A 23,577-nucleotide genomic window follows, 5' to 3' on the forward strand; every position below is an offset into this window, starting at 1 on the left:
CGCTGCAGGATTTCAGTCCTTCACGGCGTAGTGTGTTACCAATTGTTTTCTTGGTGACTATGGTCCCAGCTGCCTTGAGATCATTGACAAGATCCTCCCGTGTAGTTCTGGGCTGATTCCTCACCGTTCTCATGATCAGTGCAACTCCACGAGGTGAGATCTTGCATGGAGCCCCAGGCCGAGAGAGATTGACTCTTCTTTTGTGTTTCTTTGATTTGCGAATAATCGCACCAACTGTTGTCACCTTCTCACCAAGCTGCTTGGCGATGGTCTTGTAGCCCATTCCAGCCTTGTGTAGGTCTACAATCTTGTCCCTGACATCCTTGGAGAGCTCTTTGGTCTTGGCCATGGTGGAGAGTTTGGAATCTGATTGATTGATTGCTTCTGTGGACAGGTGTCTTTTATACAGGTAACAAGCTGAGATTAGGAGTGTGCTCCTAATCTCAGCTCGTTACCTGTATAAAAGACACCTGGGAGCCAGAAATCTTTCTGATTGAGAGGGGGTCAAATACTTATTTCCCTCATTAAAATGCAAATCAATGTAGAAAATTTTTGGCATGGGTTTTTCTGGATTTTTTTGTTGTTATTCTGTCTCTCACTGTTCAAATAAACCTACCATTAAAATTATAGACTGATCATTTCTTTGTCAGTGGGCAAACGTACAAAATCAGCAGGGGATCAAATACTTTTTTCCCCTCACTGTATGTGATCTAGAACCAGAACCTACTCAGAGAGATCGGGGGTGGAGAGAGCGTGAGAGAGAGCGAGAGAGCGCTAGAAAGAGAGAGGAGAGGAAGAGAGAGAGAGGAAGAGAGAGGAAAAGAGAAAGAGTGTCATTGGTCAGAGTTAATAAAGTGCTACCTGAATACCTGCATTACATCATTACATTTTAGTCATTTAGCAGACGCTCTTATCCAGAGCGACTTACAGTTAGTGAGTGCATACATTTTCATACTGGCCCCCCGTGGGAATCGAACCCACAACCCTGGCGTTAAAAACGCCATGCTCTACCAACTGAGCTACACGGGACTACATCATGATTAATAGTGTACATACCTGACCATTCTGGAGCTGTCACATTCAGATCTGAAAAACAAAGAGGCAATTGATTAGTGTATTAATCAATTCATTGTAAATTGATTTATATTAACTGACATTCAGTACTAGCGCACAGTGATATGGAAAAATCTGACTGAAACAATTATTAATTTAATTTATCAAAGGACGATATGACAATATAAATAAATGCTATCTAGCTTGGTTTCTTCATTCAGTCAGTGATTAAGTATAGTGTTATATAAGACATATTACTGGGACCCTGCAGCGATGAGCACTTTGCTAAGAGTTGCCTACAATGGAGAAGACAAAACTGAATAGATTTATTAGGGCAATTCCATGGCAACTGAATTACGCTGACACTCCGATTTTTCACTTAAAAATGTATGCCAAAAAGAAACCATTGATTTAAAAGTTTAACAAATCATACAACTCTATGCACAATGACTACTTTGAACAATTTACACAGTAAATAAAAAAATTAAAAAAATGAATTTACAGATGCAAAGTTTGGAAACAGAATTATGGTCAAATGTATCTGCACAGTTATTTTGTAAAATGTTGAGTGGAAATTGTTAAAAGTAGTCCTTGTGCATAGAGTTCTATGGTTTGTTAAACTTAGAAATCAATGGTTTCATTTTAAAGCAAAAAATCTGAGTCTCAGAGTAATTCCCATTACCATTGGAACTGCCCAGTACAAACCACCGGCCATAATAAAAACACTGCTGTTCTACATACAGTGCATTCAGAAAGTATTCAGACCCCTTGACTTTTCCCACATTTTGTTACGTTACAGCCTTATTCTAAAATTGATTAAATTATTTGTTTTCCTCATCAATCTACACACAATACCCCATAATGACAAAGCGAAAACAGGTTTTTAGAATTGTTTGCAAATGTATTAAAAAAAATACAAAACTGAAATATCTTATTTAAATAAGTATTCAGACCCTTTGGTATGAGACTCGAAATTGAGCTCAGGTGCATCCTGTTCCCATTGATCATCCTTGAGATGTTTCTACAACTTGATTGGAGTCCACTTGTGGTAAATTAAATTGATTGGACATGATTTAGAAAGGCACACCTGTAAGGTCCCACAGTTAACAGTGCATGTCAGCGCAAAAACCAAGGTCGAAGGAATTGTGGATTGTGTTGAGGCACAGATCTGGGGAAGGGTACCAAAACATTTCTGCAGCATTGAAGGTCCCCAAGAACACAGCGGCCTCCATCATTCTTAAATGGAAGAAGTTTGGAACCACCAAGACTTTCCTAGAGCTGGCCACCGGGCCAAACTGAGCAATCGGGGGAGAAGGGCCTTGGGAGAAGGGAAAGGGCCTTGGTCAGGGAGGTGACCAAGGGAGGTGACCAAGAACCTGATGGTCACTCTGACAGAGCTCCATTGTTCCTCTGTGGAGATGGGAGAACCTTCCAGAAGGACAACCATCTCTGCAGCACTCCACCAACCAGGCCTTTATGGTAGAGTGTCAGACTGAAGTCACTCCTCAGTAAAAGGCAAATGACAGCCCGCTTGGAGAACAAGATTCTCTGGTCTAATGAAACCAAGATTGAACTCATTGGCCTGAATGCCAAGCGTCACGTCTTGAGGAAACCTGGTACCATCCAAACGGTGAAGCATGGTGGTGGCAGCTTCATGCTGTGGGGGATGTTTTTCAGCAGCAGGTACTGGGAGACTAGTCAGGATCGAGGGAAAGATGAACGGAGCAAAGTACAGAGAGATCCTCGATGAAAACCTGCTCCAGAGCGCTCAGGACCTCAGACTGGGGCGAATGTTCACCTTCCAACAGGACAACAACCCTAAGCACAGAGCCAAGACAACGCAGGAGTGGCTACGGGACAAGTCTCTTAATGTCCTTGAGTGGCCCAGCCAGAGCCCGGACTTGAACCCGATCTAACATCTCTGGAGAGACCTTAAAACAGCTGTGCAGAGAAGCTCCCCATCCAACCTGACAGAGCTTGAGAGGATGTTCAGAGAAGAATGGGAAAAACTCCCCAAATACAGGTGTGCCAAGCTTGTAGCGTCATACCCAAGAAGACTCGAGGCTGTAATCGCTGCCGAAGATGCTTCAACAAAGTAGAGTAAAGGGTCTGAATACTTATGTAAAATGTAATATTTCGTTTTCATTTTTAATACATTTGCAACAATGTCTAAAAACCTGTTTTTGCATTGTCATTATGGGGTATTGTGTGTAGATTGATGAATACAATTTAATCAATTTTAGAATAAGGCTGTAACGTAACAAAATATGGAAAAAGTCAAGGGGTCTGAATACTTTCCGAATGCACTGTCCCAACAATACCACATGAAACAAAGAAAACTAATTTAAATCCCTGGCAATATCTTGCAACAATAATTGCAATAATAACAATAACAATATTTGCAAAGAATACAATGCAATTACATCCACATTCGATTGGAGAGAGAACAATATCCCCACTGTGCCACTGTAGAGAAGCAAAGGGTTATTACAAAATATGTTCTCTGAAAAGTTATTTTTTGCCACCATGCTCATAATGAGAGGCATAGCTCTGGGTAGCCACAACCCGTGCTGGAATGGAGCTCCACATTTTTTTAGATACTCCAGAGAACCCAAGACAAAGGTAGTGTTCAGAATACCTCATTTCAACCTTTAGGTATCAAAAGCTGTTTTATAAGAACTGTATGGGAAGAGGATGCATCCATAGTGCTCACTTCTTGAGGGAGGGTTTCAATTAATTTGGAGGCATACTTTAATTAAGTTAGTACATGAGAGACCAGTATACACAGCTTTCCTGCATCATAGTCATTAATGGCTCTCTGCAGAACATTGTCCATTTGCAGCCACAATCTTTAAGATCGGTCATGGGATTCCAAAGGAACTCCCCACTGGGCACACACTGGTTGAATCAACGTATTTTGTCAACGTATTGTGACGTGGAATCAACGTGGAAAATACGTTGGATTTGAAAAAAGTCATCAACCAGTACTGTTTTCATCTAATTTCAATCAGGGTTGTAAACATTGAAATGAGGGTAAAACTTCACCTGAAATACATTGACTTAACCTGACTAACAGGTTACATCAATCTAATTTCAACATAATCATCAGAACTATGTATACGTTGAAACTGCGTTGAAAATTCCACGTAGAAACGTAAAAAATATTTTTTATCCTATATTCAATATATTCATTGGGTGGCTGAAATTATGTTGAATTTCAAATTTAATTAGACATTTTATTTGACCTTGTTTCAATGTTGAAAGTAAAATGGTATGTTTCAATCAACGTCCTTGTTTCAACGTTATGCTATCAACCTAAATAAAGAGGTATATTGAAATAAAATGGGAAGCCATAGTCCAACGATTCCTGCTTGAACATTGACTCCTACTGGTATATGAGGAGTAATGCACTTCAGAATGAACAAGTCTACCATCCAGATGGCCGGACCAAATTGGAACCAATCATAAATCACGTTTCCATCAAACCATTTCATGCGGATGAATTAACTGACGCATGAAAAAAGTCATGACCAGGCTGATGAAACGGCGGTACAATTTTATAAATGCCAACAGACAATTTGCGAGAAATTATACGAGAAATGGCGGTCAAAATGCCTTTATGCGCAAATATTGATATAATAACCATCATATCGAAGTAAACTTGGAGTCCCGCGATGATATGTTGTGTGGTCCTCCGACTACGACTCGGGAAAGCATGCAGTTTATTAGGCTACAGATGAAATAAGTTATGATGAACTTCACAGGGTGGTGAAAGTGCACAGTGATGAGCTCGATGTTCCTTTCCAATAAATATCGAGGGTCTTATTCTGGTGACATGACAATCGATGCTTGGCTGCCAAATACAAATAATATCGCTCTTATCCATAATAATCTCATAATGTAGGTAGCTTACCTGCACTGTATCGGCGAGCTGTTGACTAGAGTGCATGTGCCAAGACCAGAGTGGGCACATATGCTATATAAACGAAACAGTTTTTGTGACAAACCCATCAGTAGAGTTGAAAATGCGATGGAAACCCATTTAACTAGTATTTATTATTCGGTACATGGGAATTTAAAGGCAAAAGTAATTTTTATGTGCACTACGTCACATCACACAGCCTTCTATCCGCAAAAAGTCAGGTTGATGGAGACATCTCTGGTGTGAAAATGTGCATATTCTTTTATGCAGATTTTTGAATATTCGCATGAAAATCTGTCGCAAATTGGATGGAAACCTAGCTAGTGATGTCTATGTTTCACAAGTTTGGATAGCACAGTACAGTAGAGCACAGTAGAGAACAGTACAGTAAAGAAAAGTAGAGTACAGTATAATGTACTGCATTGTACTGTACTCTACTGAACATATATCACATATCTACTGTGCTGTGCTGTGCAATACTGTGATGTCCAAACTTTTTAAACAGACGTCTATAATTGTTTCAGATTTGGTCTGGTCTGGACCAACCAAATGTGGTCTAATTTGGGGGCGGAGCTCATTACAATTATAGCCAGTGCGTAGAATAATACCCAAATATGCAAAATAAGGATATTACATATTTCTACCTTTGTGTACCTATTCAGGATACATCACCATGAAGAGAATGATATTCATATCCATAATTATGCATTTCTGTATAGTACAGATCAGGGACCCGTAATTCCGTTACCAGATGTAAATCCACTTCACCTATTGTAGTTCAATAACCACAGTTCTTTTTTTTTTTTCAAACTCAAGGTGTCATGTCATTGCTGACACCCCATTCCTTCTGCAGACATCTTTGAATCTAAATTCGGAAAACGTGGTCGCATAAAAAACTGAGCAAGATTTTTACCGCAATTCTGTTACCAAATTTTGCATCTGCACAGTTCTTCCAGTAAATGTGTTTTTGTGAACATTTGTGTGTAAATTATTCAAAGTAGTTCTTGTGCATAGAGCTATATGGTTTGTAAGCTGGGAATTGCCAGGGACCTCACGATACGATATTATCACGATACTTTGGTGCCGATACAATACGTACTGCGATTCTCACGATTCTATATGTATTGCTATTCGATACTGTGATTTTATTACAATTCGATGTTCCAAACATATTGCTCACCATATGTCTGCTGCAGAGGGACAAGAGAGAGCCATGAGAAAACAAGTTTTGATCAGTCATGGAAATAAAAAAGTGCTGAAACCAAATTGGCTCACTATTTAAAAAGAAGATGGAGAGCAAGCTATGAAGGAAACACACTGGAGTTTTGGTGCAGGTACAGACGACTAGCACAAAACAAATTGCGATATTGTCAAAACGATATATCATAAAAAATAATAACCCAATGTGTAACTATCAATTTTTTCCCTCATCACTAATGGTTTGTTAAACTTTGAAATCAAATGGTTTTTTTTGGCATACATTTTAAAGTGAAAAATCTGAGTCAAAGCGTAATTCCGTTACCGTGGAATTGCCCAAATGCCACTCTACCGTTAAGGGAAACATGGCTGTTATCTGGAACACAGCACTCAGGGCCAATAATCTAGCTACATTTATGTGCACCCTGATCGACCTAGCCATTTTCCTCACACGGAGTACCTTGCCTAGCTCTGCATTTTCATTCATTATGAATGGACAGGAAATTGCTTGAGTTGCTTCCTGAAAGGGAAAGGGATAGTTCGAAAATTACTGAGGGGAAGGGGGGGTCCATCTCAAGGTGTCATAACCCCCCCACGTAAATAACATTTTTCACATGACCCTCTCCCTGTACTGTAAAACAAATTGCACCCCCCCCCCACCCTCTCATTGAATTTAATGAAAAATAATGATTATGACCACAAATAAGAAGAACTGTAGTGACCCTGTGCTTATAAACGTCGATATCACTTTGCCACTTTTGTGACACAGTCGATGCCACACAGGGCTACGGGCCAGAAGGTTGAGTGCTCACCGACAAGCTCAATCTACCTGCCTGTTTCATTACACTACGATCAGAGCCGGCTGCAGACAATGATCAGCTAGGGGGAAATAAGATTTTCAACGTTTTGATGCTATATTAAAATATATGCACCAACAGGTTTCTGTGCCAATGCACCACACAACCAATAAGAAAAGCATAACTGCATACCGATTACCGACTTTGGGACAACACAATCAACTAGACTAAGTCAATCTCGACAAACAGAAAATAGATCTCTCCCTACCTTATATCCAGTATCAAAGGCTTGGCTTGACAATCTCTGAATGTCATTAAACTTTTTGGTGTTTTGTATCAGATGTCTCTTTCCATTCATCAAATGGCCAGTGCACAGTTTGGATGGTGGAATTATATTAGAGTGGAGTGGACAAACGTGGGCAGTTAACCTACAGGAGACTTTTGAAGTAGATGAAAACATTGTAACTGGTTGTGTTTATGCCACAAATAAAATGTCATACATTTTTTAAGCTACATTGAAGTGTTAGGTTTAGGGCTGACCCTATTTAGTTGACGGGTCAATTGTTTGGTCGATAGGCTGTTGGTCGACCGCGATTTATTTAGTCGAGCAGTAGCAAAAAACATGGTATAGCCTAGAAAACACCAGTCTGATTCGTTCCTGTCTGAGTGGACTAATCTATTGTGGAGGCCGTGGGGATGGCAACGTCCATCACTCTAAGACATGTGCTACTGAAATTGTATATGGTTATTTTACTTAAGAACAATGGTGCAACACTAATAAAAATATTATTTTATAACAAATGCGCTTTCTCCTGCATTGGATAGTGGTCGATTCTGAAACATCAGTTCTGAATTGGCGCCTTTTCCTAGAACATGTTGCTATGTGCATAATAGCAAAGTTAACCAGCATATTGGTGTTGAGAACAACGTGGTGGAGGCAGCAGTGAAGTTAGGAGACAAGAAAACAGCCCTTGCCTTAATTGTCTAAGAAAAGTGAGGAGAGAGGAAACCAACTTAATTAGGTCTATAATCAATAGCCTAACTGTTAAATGTGCCTGGCTTTATAAATCATCGATATATACTGTCTCTACAGAAATAAGACAGATCCTGCCTAAGTTGCCTGTTTGAGTATTTGTTTAATAGCCTACTGATTCCGTGAGCACCAAGCCTCATGCAACCACATCAGATAAACAATTTCACAAATGTGGCTGTTTTTGATCTTTGCTTTGCTGTAATAAAGGCTTTACACTTTTTTTTTCATTAGAACAGCCTCTCTGGCGCTATTTATAATTAATTTAGTGTTGTTTACACTGTTCCAAATTGTCAGAAAGATGAAATGTATAATAATAATTATAATAATAACCCTCCTTTTTCTTGATCTTCTTCTTCTTGTTATTATTACTATTATTAATTTTATGATCATCATCATTATAATAATAAGTAATGTCCTTATCATTAGTAGGCTTTGTATAGCAGCCTTGTATAACCACCATCGAGCTGTAGGCCTAAAAGCGCATCCTGTTTAGTCTTAATACCGTAACTTACTTAGGCCTATATTTCAATACTTATATAGGCTACTGTGTCAATCAATCATTCATTCGTTCATTTCATCCCACAGCATGTGAGTCATTCATGATTTGAAATGCAATCAAGCATTTTGGTTTTATAAAATAACAAAGCAACACTTGAATAATTAGCATAAACAATAAATAAAGCGTCCATTTCGGAAGTTGCATTCACGAATGAATGCGACTGTTTTTAGTCTTTGCTGTAATAAAGGCTTAGCAAAAAAAACGTTACAACAGACTCTCTGGTACACTTATAATTGATTTAATGTTGTTTACATTGTTCCAAACGGTCAGAATAATTTTATTGTAATCTAACAGCACCTGTTTGACACACATAGCCTAATATACATGCAGCGCTTGCTCCTTACCTTATTTTTCTTGATCTCAAGTATTTTCCACAAGTCAAATGTTTTCCACACATCTGACTTCCCCTTCACCTCCTGAGCAACCAGTAAACATTCCCCCGTTTCAAGTTTATTTGTCACGTCCTCTGCATCCATTTTGCTGTTACGGTGTTCTGAGTTTGTTTTAACCAATTTATTGATGTGATTATGATATAAACTCAGCAAAAAAAGAAACGTCCCTTTTTCAGGATCCTGTCTTTCAAAGATTATTCGTAAAAATCCAAATAACTTCACAGATCTTCATTGTAAAGGGTTTAAACACTGTTTCCCATGCTTGTTCAATGAACCATAAACAATTGATGAACATGCACCTGTGGAACGGTCATTAAGACACTAAGAGCTTATAGACGGTGGGCAATTAAGGTCACAGTTATGAAAACTTAGGACACTAAAGAGGTCTTTCTACTGACTATGAAAAACACCAATATAAAGATGCCCAGGGTCCCTGCTCATCTGCGTGAACATGCCTTAGGCATGCTGCAAGGAGGCATGAGGACTGCAGATGTGGCCAGGGCAATAAATTGCAATATCTGTACTGTGAGACACCTAAGACAGCGCTACAGGGAGACAGGACGGACAGCTGATCATCCTCACAGTGGCAGACCACGTGTAACAACACCTGCACAGGATCGGTACATCCGATCATCACACCTGCGGGACAGGTACAGGATGGCAACAACAACTACCCGAGTTACACAAGGAACGCACAATCCCTCCATCAGTGCTCAGACTGTCCGCAATAGGCTGAAAAAGGCTGGACTGAGGGCTTGTAGGCCTTTTGTAAGGCAGGTCCTCACCAGACATCACCGGCAACAACGTCGCCTATGGGCACAAACCCACCGTCGCTGGACCAGACAGGACTGCCAAAAAGTGCTCTTCACTGACGAGTCACGATTTTGTCTCACCAGGGGTGAAGGTCGGATTCGCGTTTATCGTCGAAGGAATGAGCGTTACACCGAGGCCTGTACTCTGGAGCGGGATCGATTTGGAGGTGGAGGGTCTGTCATGGTCTGGGGCGGTGTGTCACAGCATCATCGGACTGAGCTTGTTGTCATTGCAGGCCACCTCAACGCTGTGCGTTACAGGGAAGACATCCTCCTCCCTCATGTGGTACCCTTCCTGCAGGCTCATCCTGACATGACCCTCCCGCATGACAATGCCCCCAGCCTTACTGCTCGTTCTGTGAGTGATTTCCTGCAAGACATGAATGTCAGTGTTCTGCCATGGCCAGCGAAGAGCCCAGATCTCAATCCCATTGAGCATGTCTGGGACCTGTTGGATCGGAGGGTGAGGGCTAGGGCCATTCCCCCCAGAAATGTCCGGGAACTTGCAGGTGCCTTGGTGGAAGAGTGGGGTAACATCTCACAGCAAGAACTGGCAAATCTGGTGCAGTCCATGAGGAGATGCACTACAGTACTTAATGCAGCTGGTGGCCACACCAGATACTAACTGTTTAGGGACACATTATTCCATTTCTGTTAGTCACATCTCTGTGGAACTTGTTCAGTTTGTGTCTCAGTTGTTGAATCTTGTTATGTTCATACAAATATTTACACATGTTAAGTTTGCTGAAAATAAACGCAGTTGACAGTGAGGACGTTTCTTTTTTTGCTGAGTTTACTATTAGGTCCTATTGGTCAATTGCATGTGATGCATAGGCTACATGTGTCTCGTAAATAGAGCAAGGGTTGTGGGAATAGGGAATGTTTTTCCTAAACAAATGTGGGATTTCGGTAACAAAACATTTCAGTCAGAAATGGCTGTAATTATGTTGCAGCCTCAGTAACACAGACACTTTTGATGTTCTGTGGTGGTCGCTGCAGCAGGGAGGAGAGAGAGAGACAACGGGTGCTAGTCACACAGTCGCTCGCTGTATTTTCTTTTAACACAGCGCAGAAAATCTGAGCCCTGTCCGTCACAATCAAATCAATTGTGGTCGGACTCCCTCTCATTTGTGTGTCTTAATTATTTAATCAAACAGTGCGCTTAAAGCATCAAACAAGCTCAGTGCATATAGCTGCTTTGATGTGTCTATATATGAAAAAATACAATTGTAAAAATTTCGACCAATTGATTGGTCTAAAGAACAGATGACTCTTGGTCGACCAATATTTTTTTTTTAGTCGGAGACAGCCCTAGTTAGGTTGTAGGTGCGCGAGGAATAGCCACTCGGATCAGAGAGGAGGCAGAGCGCACATGAAGCTTGGAAGAATGATGATCTGCAACAGACAGCGCATCTCAGTATCAGAAGTAAAAATACAGCCAGATTGGCCTGCTACTGTGCCTTTCTAGACCTTATAAACTGTCCAGAGTAGAGTAGACCTACAACGGATCCAAATGGAATGAAACGTTCAAATCAGAGCTTTTGTGCAGTTATTCAAATTTTCACTGCAGTTTACAGCCTAGAGTAGAATTTGGTACTCACTTAAACAATAATGCAATTATTCATTTCATTGTGATGTTGTAGGCTACCTTAGGTAGGGTAATTGTACTGTCCCTAAACAAGATCAATTGGGGAGTTTTCTGAGCTGCATGTCTAAGGTCTTCAATGTTCTTGCATGCGCAATGATGCACCTGGACTCTCCACTGCACTGCCTATCAGCTATCCCTCTTTGTTCTTATGGATTGATTGAAAATTGGTGCAGCTTTGAATGTGTGGTATAATTGCTAGTTAGCCTATTGCAGATCTGGACAAACGATCCACCTTCCACTATTGTCACTATGAATGATGGATAGAAGGCAGGATAGACAGAATGGTACACTATATTGACTTGTGGTATAGTAAGTGTGTGGAAAAGTGTAGTGCATAAGGGAAGTACCAAAACACCTTGATAGGGGAGGTGCATGCAAGCAGATGATGAAATTAGGCTAGGATGGAAGGAATTATAGTAAAACCTGCAAAACAGTGAATGCAAACCAGGGAAGAAAAATGCCCTACTCTCCCTAAAGCAACAAAAATAAAGTTAGTCAACCCTCCCCACACCCCATTAATTTTCAAATGTCCCTAAATTGAGCTGAGCTGCAGAAAGAAAGAAAACACCATCTGAAGTGTCTGACTGCAATTATGTGGGAAGTTGAATTGTTGACTGAGTAGATGGTGGTCCTTTGGACTTTTAGATCTTCATTGTTGTTTTCAACAGAACCATCTGGACTCTCTCTGGAGCTGAAGATTCGCTGCTGGCTACCTCTCAACGCTATACCATCCCACATGGCTACCTCACCTCCCTTTCACTCTCGCTTTCTCCCATTTCCCTCTCCTCAGAGTACATAGGCAACGGAGGGACAGCAGAGTATTCTCTCTCAACTCAGCATCTGCTCTACTCCATAGATATCAGATCAAGAAAGAGATGGAGAAAAGTACTTAAACTGCTATAGTGGTCTCTCTTTGTTTGGCTGAGGATAAAACAAATACAGTCAGATCCCACAGAGGAGAAACTAGCACAGACAAAAATGTGATTATCTGACTGCTGGCATATAGTGCTGCTGGTGCCTTCCCTCATTGTTGTTGTCAGCACATGACCAGCAGGCTTCACCCAATCACTTTAAAATCTGATTAAGACCAAACTTCAGCTGCCAAAAATGGTCCAGTGAATTCATTAGGGCAAATCCCCATCACATTCACCATTGAACCTGTTCGAGCTAAGCAGAGCATCCTCCGAAACATGACCCGCCAAGCCACGCTGCTTCTTAACACCTGCTTGCTTAACCCGGAAAACCAGCCGCACCAATGTGTCGGATGAAACACTGTTCAACTGACGACTAAAGTCAGCTTGCTAGCGCCTGGCCCGCCACAAGGAGTCGCTAGAGCGCGATGAGCCAAGGAAAGCCCCCCGGCCAAACCCTCACCTAAGCTGGACGATGCTGGGCCAATTGTGCGTCGCCCTATGGGACTCCCGGTCACGGCCAGGTGAAGTGGGAGATTTCTAATCAATTAATTATGGAATTAAGTTGGCTAAATGAGGAGTAGGCTACAATGATCAATCAAGAGATAGGCTGTTGTTTCATATGCATGGTGTTGTTGTAGACATTGGAGGATATCGCAGCAAAATACAGTAGCTTCAATTAGCCTTGCTACTTTAGCTAGCTAGCTGGCCAACTTAGCTGGCTACTGTAGCTAGCTTCTTAAAAAACGATTTGATGCAGTCAACACATGCACTATCAGATGGTATGATAGATAACCTATGGCAGCAGCAAGTTTGTCTAACTAGCGCAAGTCGGTTTGGCTACTTTCTTTCCTTCTCCCCCCCCGTCCATGCCACGCACACAACAGCCCCTGCTCCTCTCTCGACCCTCCCCCACCCTTCTGCTGAAACAAGCAGAGTGCATGCGTGCGTGCATCTCTCCCTCTCTTTCTCTCTGAGCATGCAAGTCTCGATTGAAGTTAAAAACATATATATATTTTCTTTAAAACATGTATTTTCAACTATCTAGATATCCTAAAAAAATATGATATTATTTGAATACTGAAATAATTTCAAATGTCCATCTCTATGAGAAATGCCAATTCCTAGAGACCCAATCATATCTGACAGGCTCAGAGCTGAGAACAAACTAAGTCTTTGACAGAGACTGGGCTGTTTGAGTGGTCAGAACCCTGGATAGCTCCTCACAGAGACGGGTCACTTAACGTAATGCTCTAAAACCCTTTCAAAAGGAAGGCTGCAGACGAGGCCTAGGCAATAACAAGGACACTCAAGAAAGTCTGCCAGAATGACACATTTAATGGAAGAGCGATGGAAAGTGCAGTACTTGTATTGTGTGTTACAAATGCATTGACTTATATTCTAATTTAATTATATTCCTTTATATACCTGTCTGGGTGAAGGGGTAGCTGACAATTTTACAGGCCTCGAGACTATAGCAACAATATGCAAGTGCTTTGGAATAACTCCAATAATACATGACATTCAATTGTCAGTTTATAGACCTCTTCCGGAGGCACAGTGGTGAAATGTATGCACCTCCGATAATACAGATTTACGTTTTTAATACTGCATTTATAGGAAAATAAATGTAATCCATCGCACAAAATAATTACGACGCATATTTACAAGAGTGAACTTTAAAAGACCCAATTGCCACAGTGTGATTTAAATACCAACATACAGTGCCACAGCATATCTATACTATAAAATCGTCATGGTCAATAGTGCTTGAACTATGGCCACTATAACATGTAACCAAATAAAGAAAAATCTCTAATGCATACAAAAAGGTGGAAATGGGGGCGGAAAGCACAAGGATTAATCTTTATGTTTGCAGTGTAAACATTGTTCTATACCAGGCTAATACATTCATCAAAGGAAGGTTCGGAATGAAAGCAGAATCTATCACGGTTTTAGGAGTTTGGTGATCGGGCTGGCACTTTGTTACAGAATGCGATTTCCACTCTTTCCTTCTGCATTAGGACTTACAACAGCTGCCAGAGGTGCATTCCAGCACCCTATTCAATAATGCATGATGTGCCAGATCCCATTGGAGCTATCATGCTACATGAAGACCTTTACAGGCTCCCTGATTGTTGGCCCCCCCTAATCCCTTCTCATTAAGAGTCCAAATCTCCAGTGGCATGGGGAAGATTTCAATCCAGCTGCTTCCTGGAAACCTCATCTCCCTATCGCTCTCACTCTCTCATTCTCCCACTCTCTCACTCTCTCACAGCTTCACCGCTTCCTCTCCTCTGCCCTGGCTGGGTCCAAGGTGAGCCGGCCAGGAGATAGTTGCACTCTGGGAGGACCCTCTACTTCCTTTTATAGAGTCAGGGTAAAGAAGGACAGAACAGTACAGGACAAGACAGAAGGGTGCACACCACCACAGGGCTCAAACTGCTGACTCAACCTTTATCAATCTGCCTTTCTGCATCAGTAAGCGCAACTGGACACGACTGCAGAAGTGCACTGTACGGCTGTTTTGATAATGGCTTCCTGCTTTGCTTCATTTACTTACACTACCGGTCAAAAGTTTTAGAACATCTACTCATTCAAGGGTTTTTCTTTATTTTTACTGTTTTCTACATTGTAGAATAATAGTGAAGACATCAAAACTATGAAATAACACATATGAATCATGTAGTAACCAAAAAAAAGTGTTAAACGAATCAAAATATATTTTATATTTGAGATTCTTCAAATAGCCACCCTTTGCCTTGATGACAGCATCGCACACCCTTGGCATTCTCTCAACCAGCTTCACCTGGAATGCTTTTCCAACAGTCTTGAAGGAGTTCCCACATATGCTGAGCACTTGTTGGCTGCTTTTCCTTCACGCTGCGGTCCGACTCATCCCAAACCATCTCAATTTGTGGAGGCCAGGTCATCTGATGCAGCACTCCATCACTCTCCTTCTTGGTAAAATAGCCCTTACACAGCCTGGAGGTGTGTTGGGTCATTGTCCTGTTGAAAAACAAATGATTGTCCCACTAAGCCCAAACCAGATGGGATGGCGTATCGCTGAAGAATGCTGTGGTAGCCATGCTGGTTAAGTGTGCCTTGAATTCTAAATAAATCACAGACAGTGTCACCAGCAAAGCACCCCCACACCATAACACCTCCTCCATGCTTTACGGTGGGAAATAGACATGCGGAGATCATCCGTTCACCCACACCGCGTCTCACAAAGACACAGCGTTTGGAACCAAAAATCTCAAATTTGGACTCCAGACCAAAGGACAAATTTCCACCGGTCTAATGTCCATTGCTCGTGTTTCTTGGCCCAAGCAAGTCTCTTCTTCTTATTGGTGTCCTTTAGTAGTGGTTTCTTTGCAGCAATTCGACCATGAAGGCCTGATTCACACAGTCTCCTCTGAACAGTTGATGTTGAGATGTGTCTGTTACTTGAACTCTGTGAAGCATTTATTTGGGCTGCAATTTCTGAGGCTGGTAACTCTAATGAACTTATCCTCTGCAGCAGAGGTAACTCTGGGTCTTCCATTCCTGTAGCGGTCCTCATGAGAGCCAGTTTCATCATAGCGCTTGATGGTTTTTGTGACTGCACTTAAAGAAACTTCGAAGTTCGTGAAATGTTCCGTAATATCTGACCTTCATGTCTTAAAGTAATGATGGACTGTCGTTTCTCTTTGCTTATTTGAGCTGTTCTTGCCATAATATGGACTTGGTCTTTTACCAAATCTTCTGTATACCACCCCTACCTTGTCACAACACAACTGATTGGCTCAAAAGCATTAAGAAGGAAATAAATTCCACAAATTAACTTTTAAGAAGGCACACCTGTTAATTGAAATGCATTCCAGGTGACTACCTCATGAAGCTGGTTGAGAGAATGCAAAGAGTGTGCAAATCTGTCATCAAGGCAAAGGGTAGCTATTTGAAGAATCTCAAATATAAAATATATTTTGATTTGTTTAACACTTTTTTGGTTACTACATGATTCCAAAAGTGTTATTTCATAGTTTTGATGTCTTCACTATTATTCTACAATGTAGAAAATAGTACAAATAAAGAAAAATCCTTGAGTGAGTAGGTGTTCTAAAACTTTTGACCGGTAGTATATGTTGGCACGCTGTCTTTAAAGGTCAAATAGGGGGTGCTTATATTTGTCCTGGTTCACACATGTACAAGTGTGTAACCTGTACAAGTGTATGGAGTGTGGGGTCACAGCCATTGATCAGCCATTATTGACGGCGACCCCAGAGCAATTATAGTTAAGTGCCTTGCTCAAGGGCAGATTGACAGATTTTTCACCTAGTCAGCTCTGGGATTCGAACTTGCAACCTTGCGGTTACTGGCCCAACGCTGGGCTACCTGCCGCCGTTTATGTGCTTCACATCTTCACGCCCCCGATCCACCTCTCACAATACAACAATGAATCTGTGAGAGAAATCAATATACAGTGGGAAAAAAAGTATTTAGTCAGCCACCAATTGTGCAAGTTCTCCCACTTAAAAAGATGAGAGAGGCCTGTAATTTTCATCATAGGTACACGTCAACTATGATTGACAAAATGAGGAAAAAAAATCCAGAAAATCACATTGTAGGATTTTTTATGAATTGATTTGCAAATTATGGTGGAAAATAAGTATTTGGTCAATAACAAAAGTTTCTCAATACTTTGTTATATACCCTTTGTTGGCACCTCTTTAAGGAATACCTGGGATAGGATAAAGTAATCCTTCTACCACCCCCCCCTACTCCAACCCCCCCCCAAAAATAATAATAATAAAAAACAAATTTAACAAAAAACAAAAAAGGAAAAACAAAAATGGTAAAGTGGTTATCCCACTGGCTATAAGGTGAATGCACCTATTTGTAAGTCGCTCTGGATAAGAGCGTCTGCTAAATGACGTACATGTAAATGTAAATGCAATGACACAGGTCAAACGTTTTCTGTAAGTCTTCACAAGGTTTTCACACACTGTTGCTGGTATTTTGGCCCATTCCTCCATGCAGATCTCCTCTAGAGCAGTGATGTTTTGGGCTGTCGCTGGGCAACACGGACTTTCAACTCCCTCCAAAGATTTTCTATGGGGTTGAGATCTGGAGACTGGCTAGGCCACTCCAGGACCTTGAAATGCTTCTTACGAAGCCACTCCTTCGTTGCCCGGGCGGTGTGTTTGGGATCATTGTCATGCTGAAAGACCCAGCCACGTTTCATCTTCAATGCCCTTGCTGATGGAAGGAGGTTTTCACTCAAAATCTCACGATACATGGCCCCATTCATTCTTTCCTTTACACGGATCAGTCGTCCTGGTCCCTTTGCAGAAAAACAGCCCCAAAGCATGATGTTTCCACCCCCATGCTTCACAGTAGGTATGGTGTTCTTTGGATGCAACTCAGCATTCTTTGTCCTCCAAACACGACGAGTTGAGTTTTTACCAAAAAGTTATATTTTGGTTTCATCTGACCATATGACATTCTCCCAATCCTCTTCTGGATCATCCAAATGCACTCTAGCAAACTTCAGACGGTCCTGGACATGTACTGGCTTAAGCAGGGGGGACACGTCTGGCACTACAGGATTTGAGTCCCTGGCGGCGTAGTGTGTTACTGATGGTAGGCTTTGTTACTTTGGTCCCAGCTCTCTGCAGGTCATTCACTAGGTCCCCCCGTGTGGTTCTGGGATTTTTGCTCACCGTTCTTGTGATCATTTTGACCCCACGGGGTGAGATCTTGCGTGGAGCCCCAGATGGAGGGAGATTATCAGTGGTCTTGTATGTCTTCCATTTCCTAATAATTGCTCCCACAGTTGATTTCTTCAAACCAAGCTGCTTACCTATTGCAGATTCAGTCTTCCCAGCCTGGTGCAGGTCTACAATTTTGTTTCTGGTGTCCTTTGACAGCTCTTTGGTCTTGGCCATAGTGGAGTTTGGAGTGTGACTGTTTGAGGTTGTGGACAGGTGTCTTTTATACTGATAACAAGTTCAAACAGGTGCCATTAATACAGGTAACGAGTGGAGGACAGAGGAGCCTCTTAAAGAAAAAGTTACAGGTCTGTGAGAGCCAGAAATCTTGCTTGTTTGTAGGTGACCAAATACTTATTTTCCACCATAATTTGCAAATAAATTCATTAAAAATCCTACAATGTGATGTTCTGGATTTTTTTTTCTTCTTCAATTTGTCTGTCATAGTTGACGTGTACCTATGATGAAAATTACAGGCCTCTCTCATCTTTTTAAGTGGGAGAACTTGCACAATTGGTGGCTGACTAAATACTTTTATATAGACTGTGACACCGTTTACTTGTGCTGAATGCCTTCAAACAAACCTAACGGTAATTCCACGGTAACGGAATTGCATTGAGACTCAGATATTTCACTTAGAAATGTATCCAATACAAAAACCATTGATTTCAAAGTTTAACAAACTCTATTCACAAGGACTAGTTTTAAAAATGTACACAGAAAATAAAACTAAAAAAACTTTACTGGAAGAACTGTGCAGATGCAAAGTTTGATAACAGAATTTCAGTAAAAAATCTCCCTCAGTTTTTTATGCGACCACGTTTTCCAAAAACTCTGAATTAAGATTCAAAAGATGTCTGCTGAAAGATTGGTCTGTTAACTATGACATGACACCTTTTGGTTATTGAACTACGGTAAGTGAATTGGATTTACAACCGGTAACAGAATTGCATTAACAGAATTTAAATCATGGGTCCCTGATCTGTTCTACACAGAAATGCATAATTATGGATATGAATGTCATTCTCTTTATGGTGATGTATCCTAAATAGGTAAACAAAGGTATAAATATGAAATAAACTCCTTTGGATATTTTGGTATTATTTATTCTACACACTGGCTATTATTTAAATGACCTCTGCCCCCAAACAAGACCAAATCTGAACCAATCGAAGTACAGCACAGTAGAGCTCAGTAAAGTATACTACAGTACATTATAGTAGAGTTCAGTAAAGTAGAGTATAGTACAGTAAAATAGAGTATAGTTCAGTACAGTAGAATATAGTTCAGTACATTACAGTACAGTACAAAAGTGTACTCAACTCCAGTGTGCTCTACTGTGTACTGTACGGAACTGTACTCTACTCTATTGTACTGCACTATGCTCTCCACACTAGACGCCAGACGGACCAAATCTGAACCAATCATGGACATCTATGTTAAGGCCAAATCAAGGCTGGACATTGGTGGCCGTTCAAATTACGGACCGTACCAAAAACAACCTCTGTGGACGATGAAATCAAGGCCAGGGCGGAATGACCAAATTTCAACTACTTTTCAACATCCATGGACGTCCGGTGTTGGTGAGAGCTCAGTGGATATGGATGCCATTTACAGTAAATGGAAAGAGGGGGGGCTCACGGGTAGGTGACAGTAAGAGCTGAGAGGGGTGACATTAACTGGAGAGAGAGAAGAAAGAGAGAGAGGCAAAGAGAGAGAGGGCGAGAGAGACGGAGGGCTTGTCCAGACTGTTTTAACACTTGCTTTAACCACCAAACGACAGAAAGAGAAAGGAAAGATATTGAACATAACAGTATAATTTATTTACCCTTATTTTACCAGGTAAATTGACTGAGAACATATTCTCTTTTACAGCAACGACCTGGGGAATAGTTACAGGGAGGAGGAGAGGAGATGAATGAGCCAATTCGAAGCTGGGGATGATTAGGAGGGCCAGATTGGGAATTTATCCAGGACACCAGGGTTAACACCCCTACTTTTATGATAAGTGCCATGGGATCTTTAGTGACCACCGAGAGTCAGGACACCAGTTTAACGCTCAGCGCGCCGGAATTCCATAACTACTAGAATGGCCATGACGGTCATTCTGACCGTTGATATTTCAAATGTATAAATATTCCATGATAAATAATTAATTGTTAAATGAATGCATTTATTATGTTAAAATAGGTCATAAGAAACCTCAGGACACCAAATGCAAATTGTAATCAGTCGGAAAATGTATTGATTGATCCAGAAGCGCATACACTGTTAATACTAAAATAAGTGTCACAACTTCCTCCGAAGCTGCGTCCCCTCCTTGTTCTGGCATGCTTCGGCGTTCGTCATCACCGGCCTTCTAGCCACTGCCGCTCCTCATCTCATCATTCCATTAGTTTTGTCTTGTTTATTACACACACCTGGTTCATATCCCCTCATCAGTACCTGTTTAAGTGTTCCCTCTTCCCCCTTGTCTTTGTGTGTGATTGTTTATTGTGGAGGAGAGAGAAGCTCGGTGGAGCTCCGTGTATTTTGTATTGCCGGGAATATTCACTGTGTGCCTTGTATTTTCCAGTGCGCCTGTTTTGCGCACTGGAGTGTTTTTACGCATTACTGCGTAACTCTGTGGTTCAGAATAAATCCTGTTATTCTGTGATTTACCCTCCTGCACCTGACTCCTTCAGAATCACCTCATCACAATAAGATAATGTATTTTCTGACTAAGACAACAGTTGCCCTTCCAACTACACCTAAACTATATTGAAACTAATTTCACATACAATACTAATAATAACAACACAAATAAAATGTGGCCTAAAGTCAAAATTAAATTGACAGTAGTCTGATGGGTGACAATATTATTAATTGTCGAATAGAGCGTGAAGAGACAATCAGCCATTTGGGATATTCCATTATATTCTTACTAGAAAATGTGTGTGTTGACTGTAGTAGGGCAGGGCCTGTGATGTCTGCTAAAGGAACAAGTTGATTTCATTGGCATGGGCAGACATAGCCTTGGCTACTAAGCACAAATACATACAACACAAAACATGCTTTTCTGTTCTTTTGAAATAAATTGCCTTGAATTATGTTTTTTTATGAACTTCCTAAACAAAATATTAATGGATTTATTTGTGATTGTGTATATTAACACTAGAAAGGCAAAGAGCGTCATAATGTCTCAAAATAAATGTAAATGTTTAATTACTCTGCCATTTTTAAGTCATGTCCTCCTCATCCTTGACTTTTCTTAAATAAGTCTATATAACAAACTGTCGTTGTTAGAATCTTAATATCACAAACAGAACTGGAGTTATAACCAGTTTTAGGAGGGCATGTAATTTTATGAATGATTTTCCCCGGGCCTGCTCCGCTCCTTCGCCGATAGTTGAATGTACCATGCCCAGTTGATAATCACCCCGATAACTGCCTCGAAACTGAACCTAACCTATACCGAAACTAATTTCACACATATGACAACAGATTAAGTAAAAGAAGAATAGTATGATGGGGGAGAAAAGGGGAGAATGGGTGAGTTGATGAGTGAGGGGAAGCTAATGACGCATAATTATGTAATCACCAATTGTGAATATAGAACAGGGTGGGCCATTCTATTGTATTCATCTATTCTAATTTTAATCTCAAAATGGTGTACTCTATATCAATCCAGCAAATCCAAGCAGTTCTATTACTTGGAGGAGGCTACACAGTGAGAGTGTGTATAATTTACAATGGCAAGACCAAGACGAATGGATGCACATGCTACGTTAGCAACACAAGATCTGAATGAAAACGACTCAGATGGCGGGGAAGAAATGGCTCATGAAATCTCTGATGATTATTATCCTGAGTCATGATGAACGGCTTTCCATATCTGGGAAAGGATCCATATCGGTCAGCAGGTGAGCAAGTGTCAGATAATGTTTTGGATCAGATGGCACGGCTGTACTACAACATGCTTGACTTGGCTGCTATCAAGGCACACGTGTTGTTCAAGCAGTGCATGAACAACACCCATGAGCAGAAGAGACTTCATCTTATATTCATTATAATGCCATTACTGCTTTTGTACCGATTTTCCCTAAATCACAAGCACGTTTGGTGCCTATACTGATATTTAGGCTATTGATATTTTCTTCATTGACTGCTTGTCTTGCGGTTTGGGTATTTTCATTTGTTTTATCGTTATAAAAATACGTTTTTACTGTGTTTCAATGCACATGCTTTTGTTTCATAGTTGTAACAAAGGCACTCCATGAATAAAATAGATTTTGCACTTGAAATTCTGTTATTTGTGGTTTTTCGTTTTTACATATAGCCTACTGTAACACAAACTAATGAAAATGTTATTATGTTCTTTCAAATATTTATATTTGGTATTGTATTCTAATGTTACCCAACACCTTCACAAACATAACCAAATTACATTAGCACAAAAGGGGGGTCCAATGAGGACAGGCTTTTCTAGATAAATGGATTTATTAGACTAGTGGATATTGGTACTCCGGGGCTCGGCTATTCTACTGTTAAATATGCATACAGTAATTTTGACCGTCATGGCGCTTTGAGGATGAAATGCTCTGAAGGTTTTTGTCTTTTGATATTTGTGTGAAAGTACTGCTAGAGTATAAAATACACATATTTAGGAAAGTCCAGGGACAGGTGGGTTCAAGGTTTTTATTGAAATGAAGTTATTGAAATTACAAAATTGAAAACGGTCAGATTGACCATCTTGGCGGTTCTACTGTTAACGTCCCATCTGTAAAATGGCACCTACGCAGGGAAATGTCCCCTTCTCCTTAGACCAGAGGGAAGAATGCCCCCTACTGGCCCTCCAACAACACTTCCAGCAGCATCTGGTCTCCCATCCAGGGACTGACCAGGACCGACTCCAGGGCCGGTTCCAGGCATAAGCGACATAAGTGGTCACTTAGGGCCCCCAGCCGCTAGGAGGCCCCCGACCAAAAAAAGTGAGAAAAAAAATAATATATATATATATATATATATATATATATATTTATTTGGGGGGGGGACTCAGTCGGGGTCTCAACTTACTGTTGAGAGTAAGAATAGTAGAATACACCAGGCGCAATTTCTGCAAAAACTGCAAAAATGTCTCTCCACCCAATGGCACAATGTGTAGAATTGTATGACATTTGTTATAAAATTGCTACGTTTTCTTTCCGCCCCATGGCAAAATGTGTAGAATTGCAGAAAACTTGCTTTAAAAAAGGTCCAATGCAGTAGTTTTTATCTGAATATAAAATCATTTCTGTGTAACAATTAAGTACCTTACTGTGATTGTTTTAAATTCAAATGGTCAAGAAGAAACAAGAAATTGCTTCTTAGCAAAGAGCAATTTCTCAAGCAAGAATTCTGCTAGGACTGTCTGGGAGTGGTCTGAGTGGGGAGGGGAAAACTGAAAAATTCTGTTATGGGCAGAGAGGTTCGGAACTCTTTCTTATCGTCTATTAACTAACTTACTGCATGGGGATGTCAC

General features: G+C 40.8%; 1 protein-coding gene and 1 non-coding gene across 3 annotated transcripts in view; both read right to left on the minus strand.

The window, feature by feature from the left end:
• The window catches only part of LOC121538564 (IQ motif and SEC7 domain-containing protein 1-like), a 201,836-nt gene that overhangs the window by 144,524 nt on the left and 33,735 nt on the right, over window positions 1-23,577 (minus strand). For both annotated transcript variants that reach the window (XM_041846699.2, XM_045207220.1), the window contains exon 2: window positions 1,057-1,086. In XM_041846699.2, coding sequence (XP_041702633.2) covers window positions 1,057-1,086 — 30 coding nt within the window. The remainder of the gene's footprint in view (window positions 1-1,056; window positions 1,087-23,577) is intronic.
• trnak-uuu lies at window positions 957-1,030 on the minus strand. Its single transcript has one exon. It is a non-coding gene; the product is annotated as a tRNA-Lys (tRNA).

The sequence above is a fragment of the Coregonus clupeaformis genome, chromosome 24 (genome assembly GCF_020615455.1).
Source record: "Coregonus clupeaformis isolate EN_2021a chromosome 24, ASM2061545v1, whole genome shotgun sequence".
In the NCBI taxonomy this organism is placed as follows: domain Eukaryota; kingdom Metazoa; phylum Chordata; class Actinopteri; order Salmoniformes; family Salmonidae; genus Coregonus; species Coregonus clupeaformis.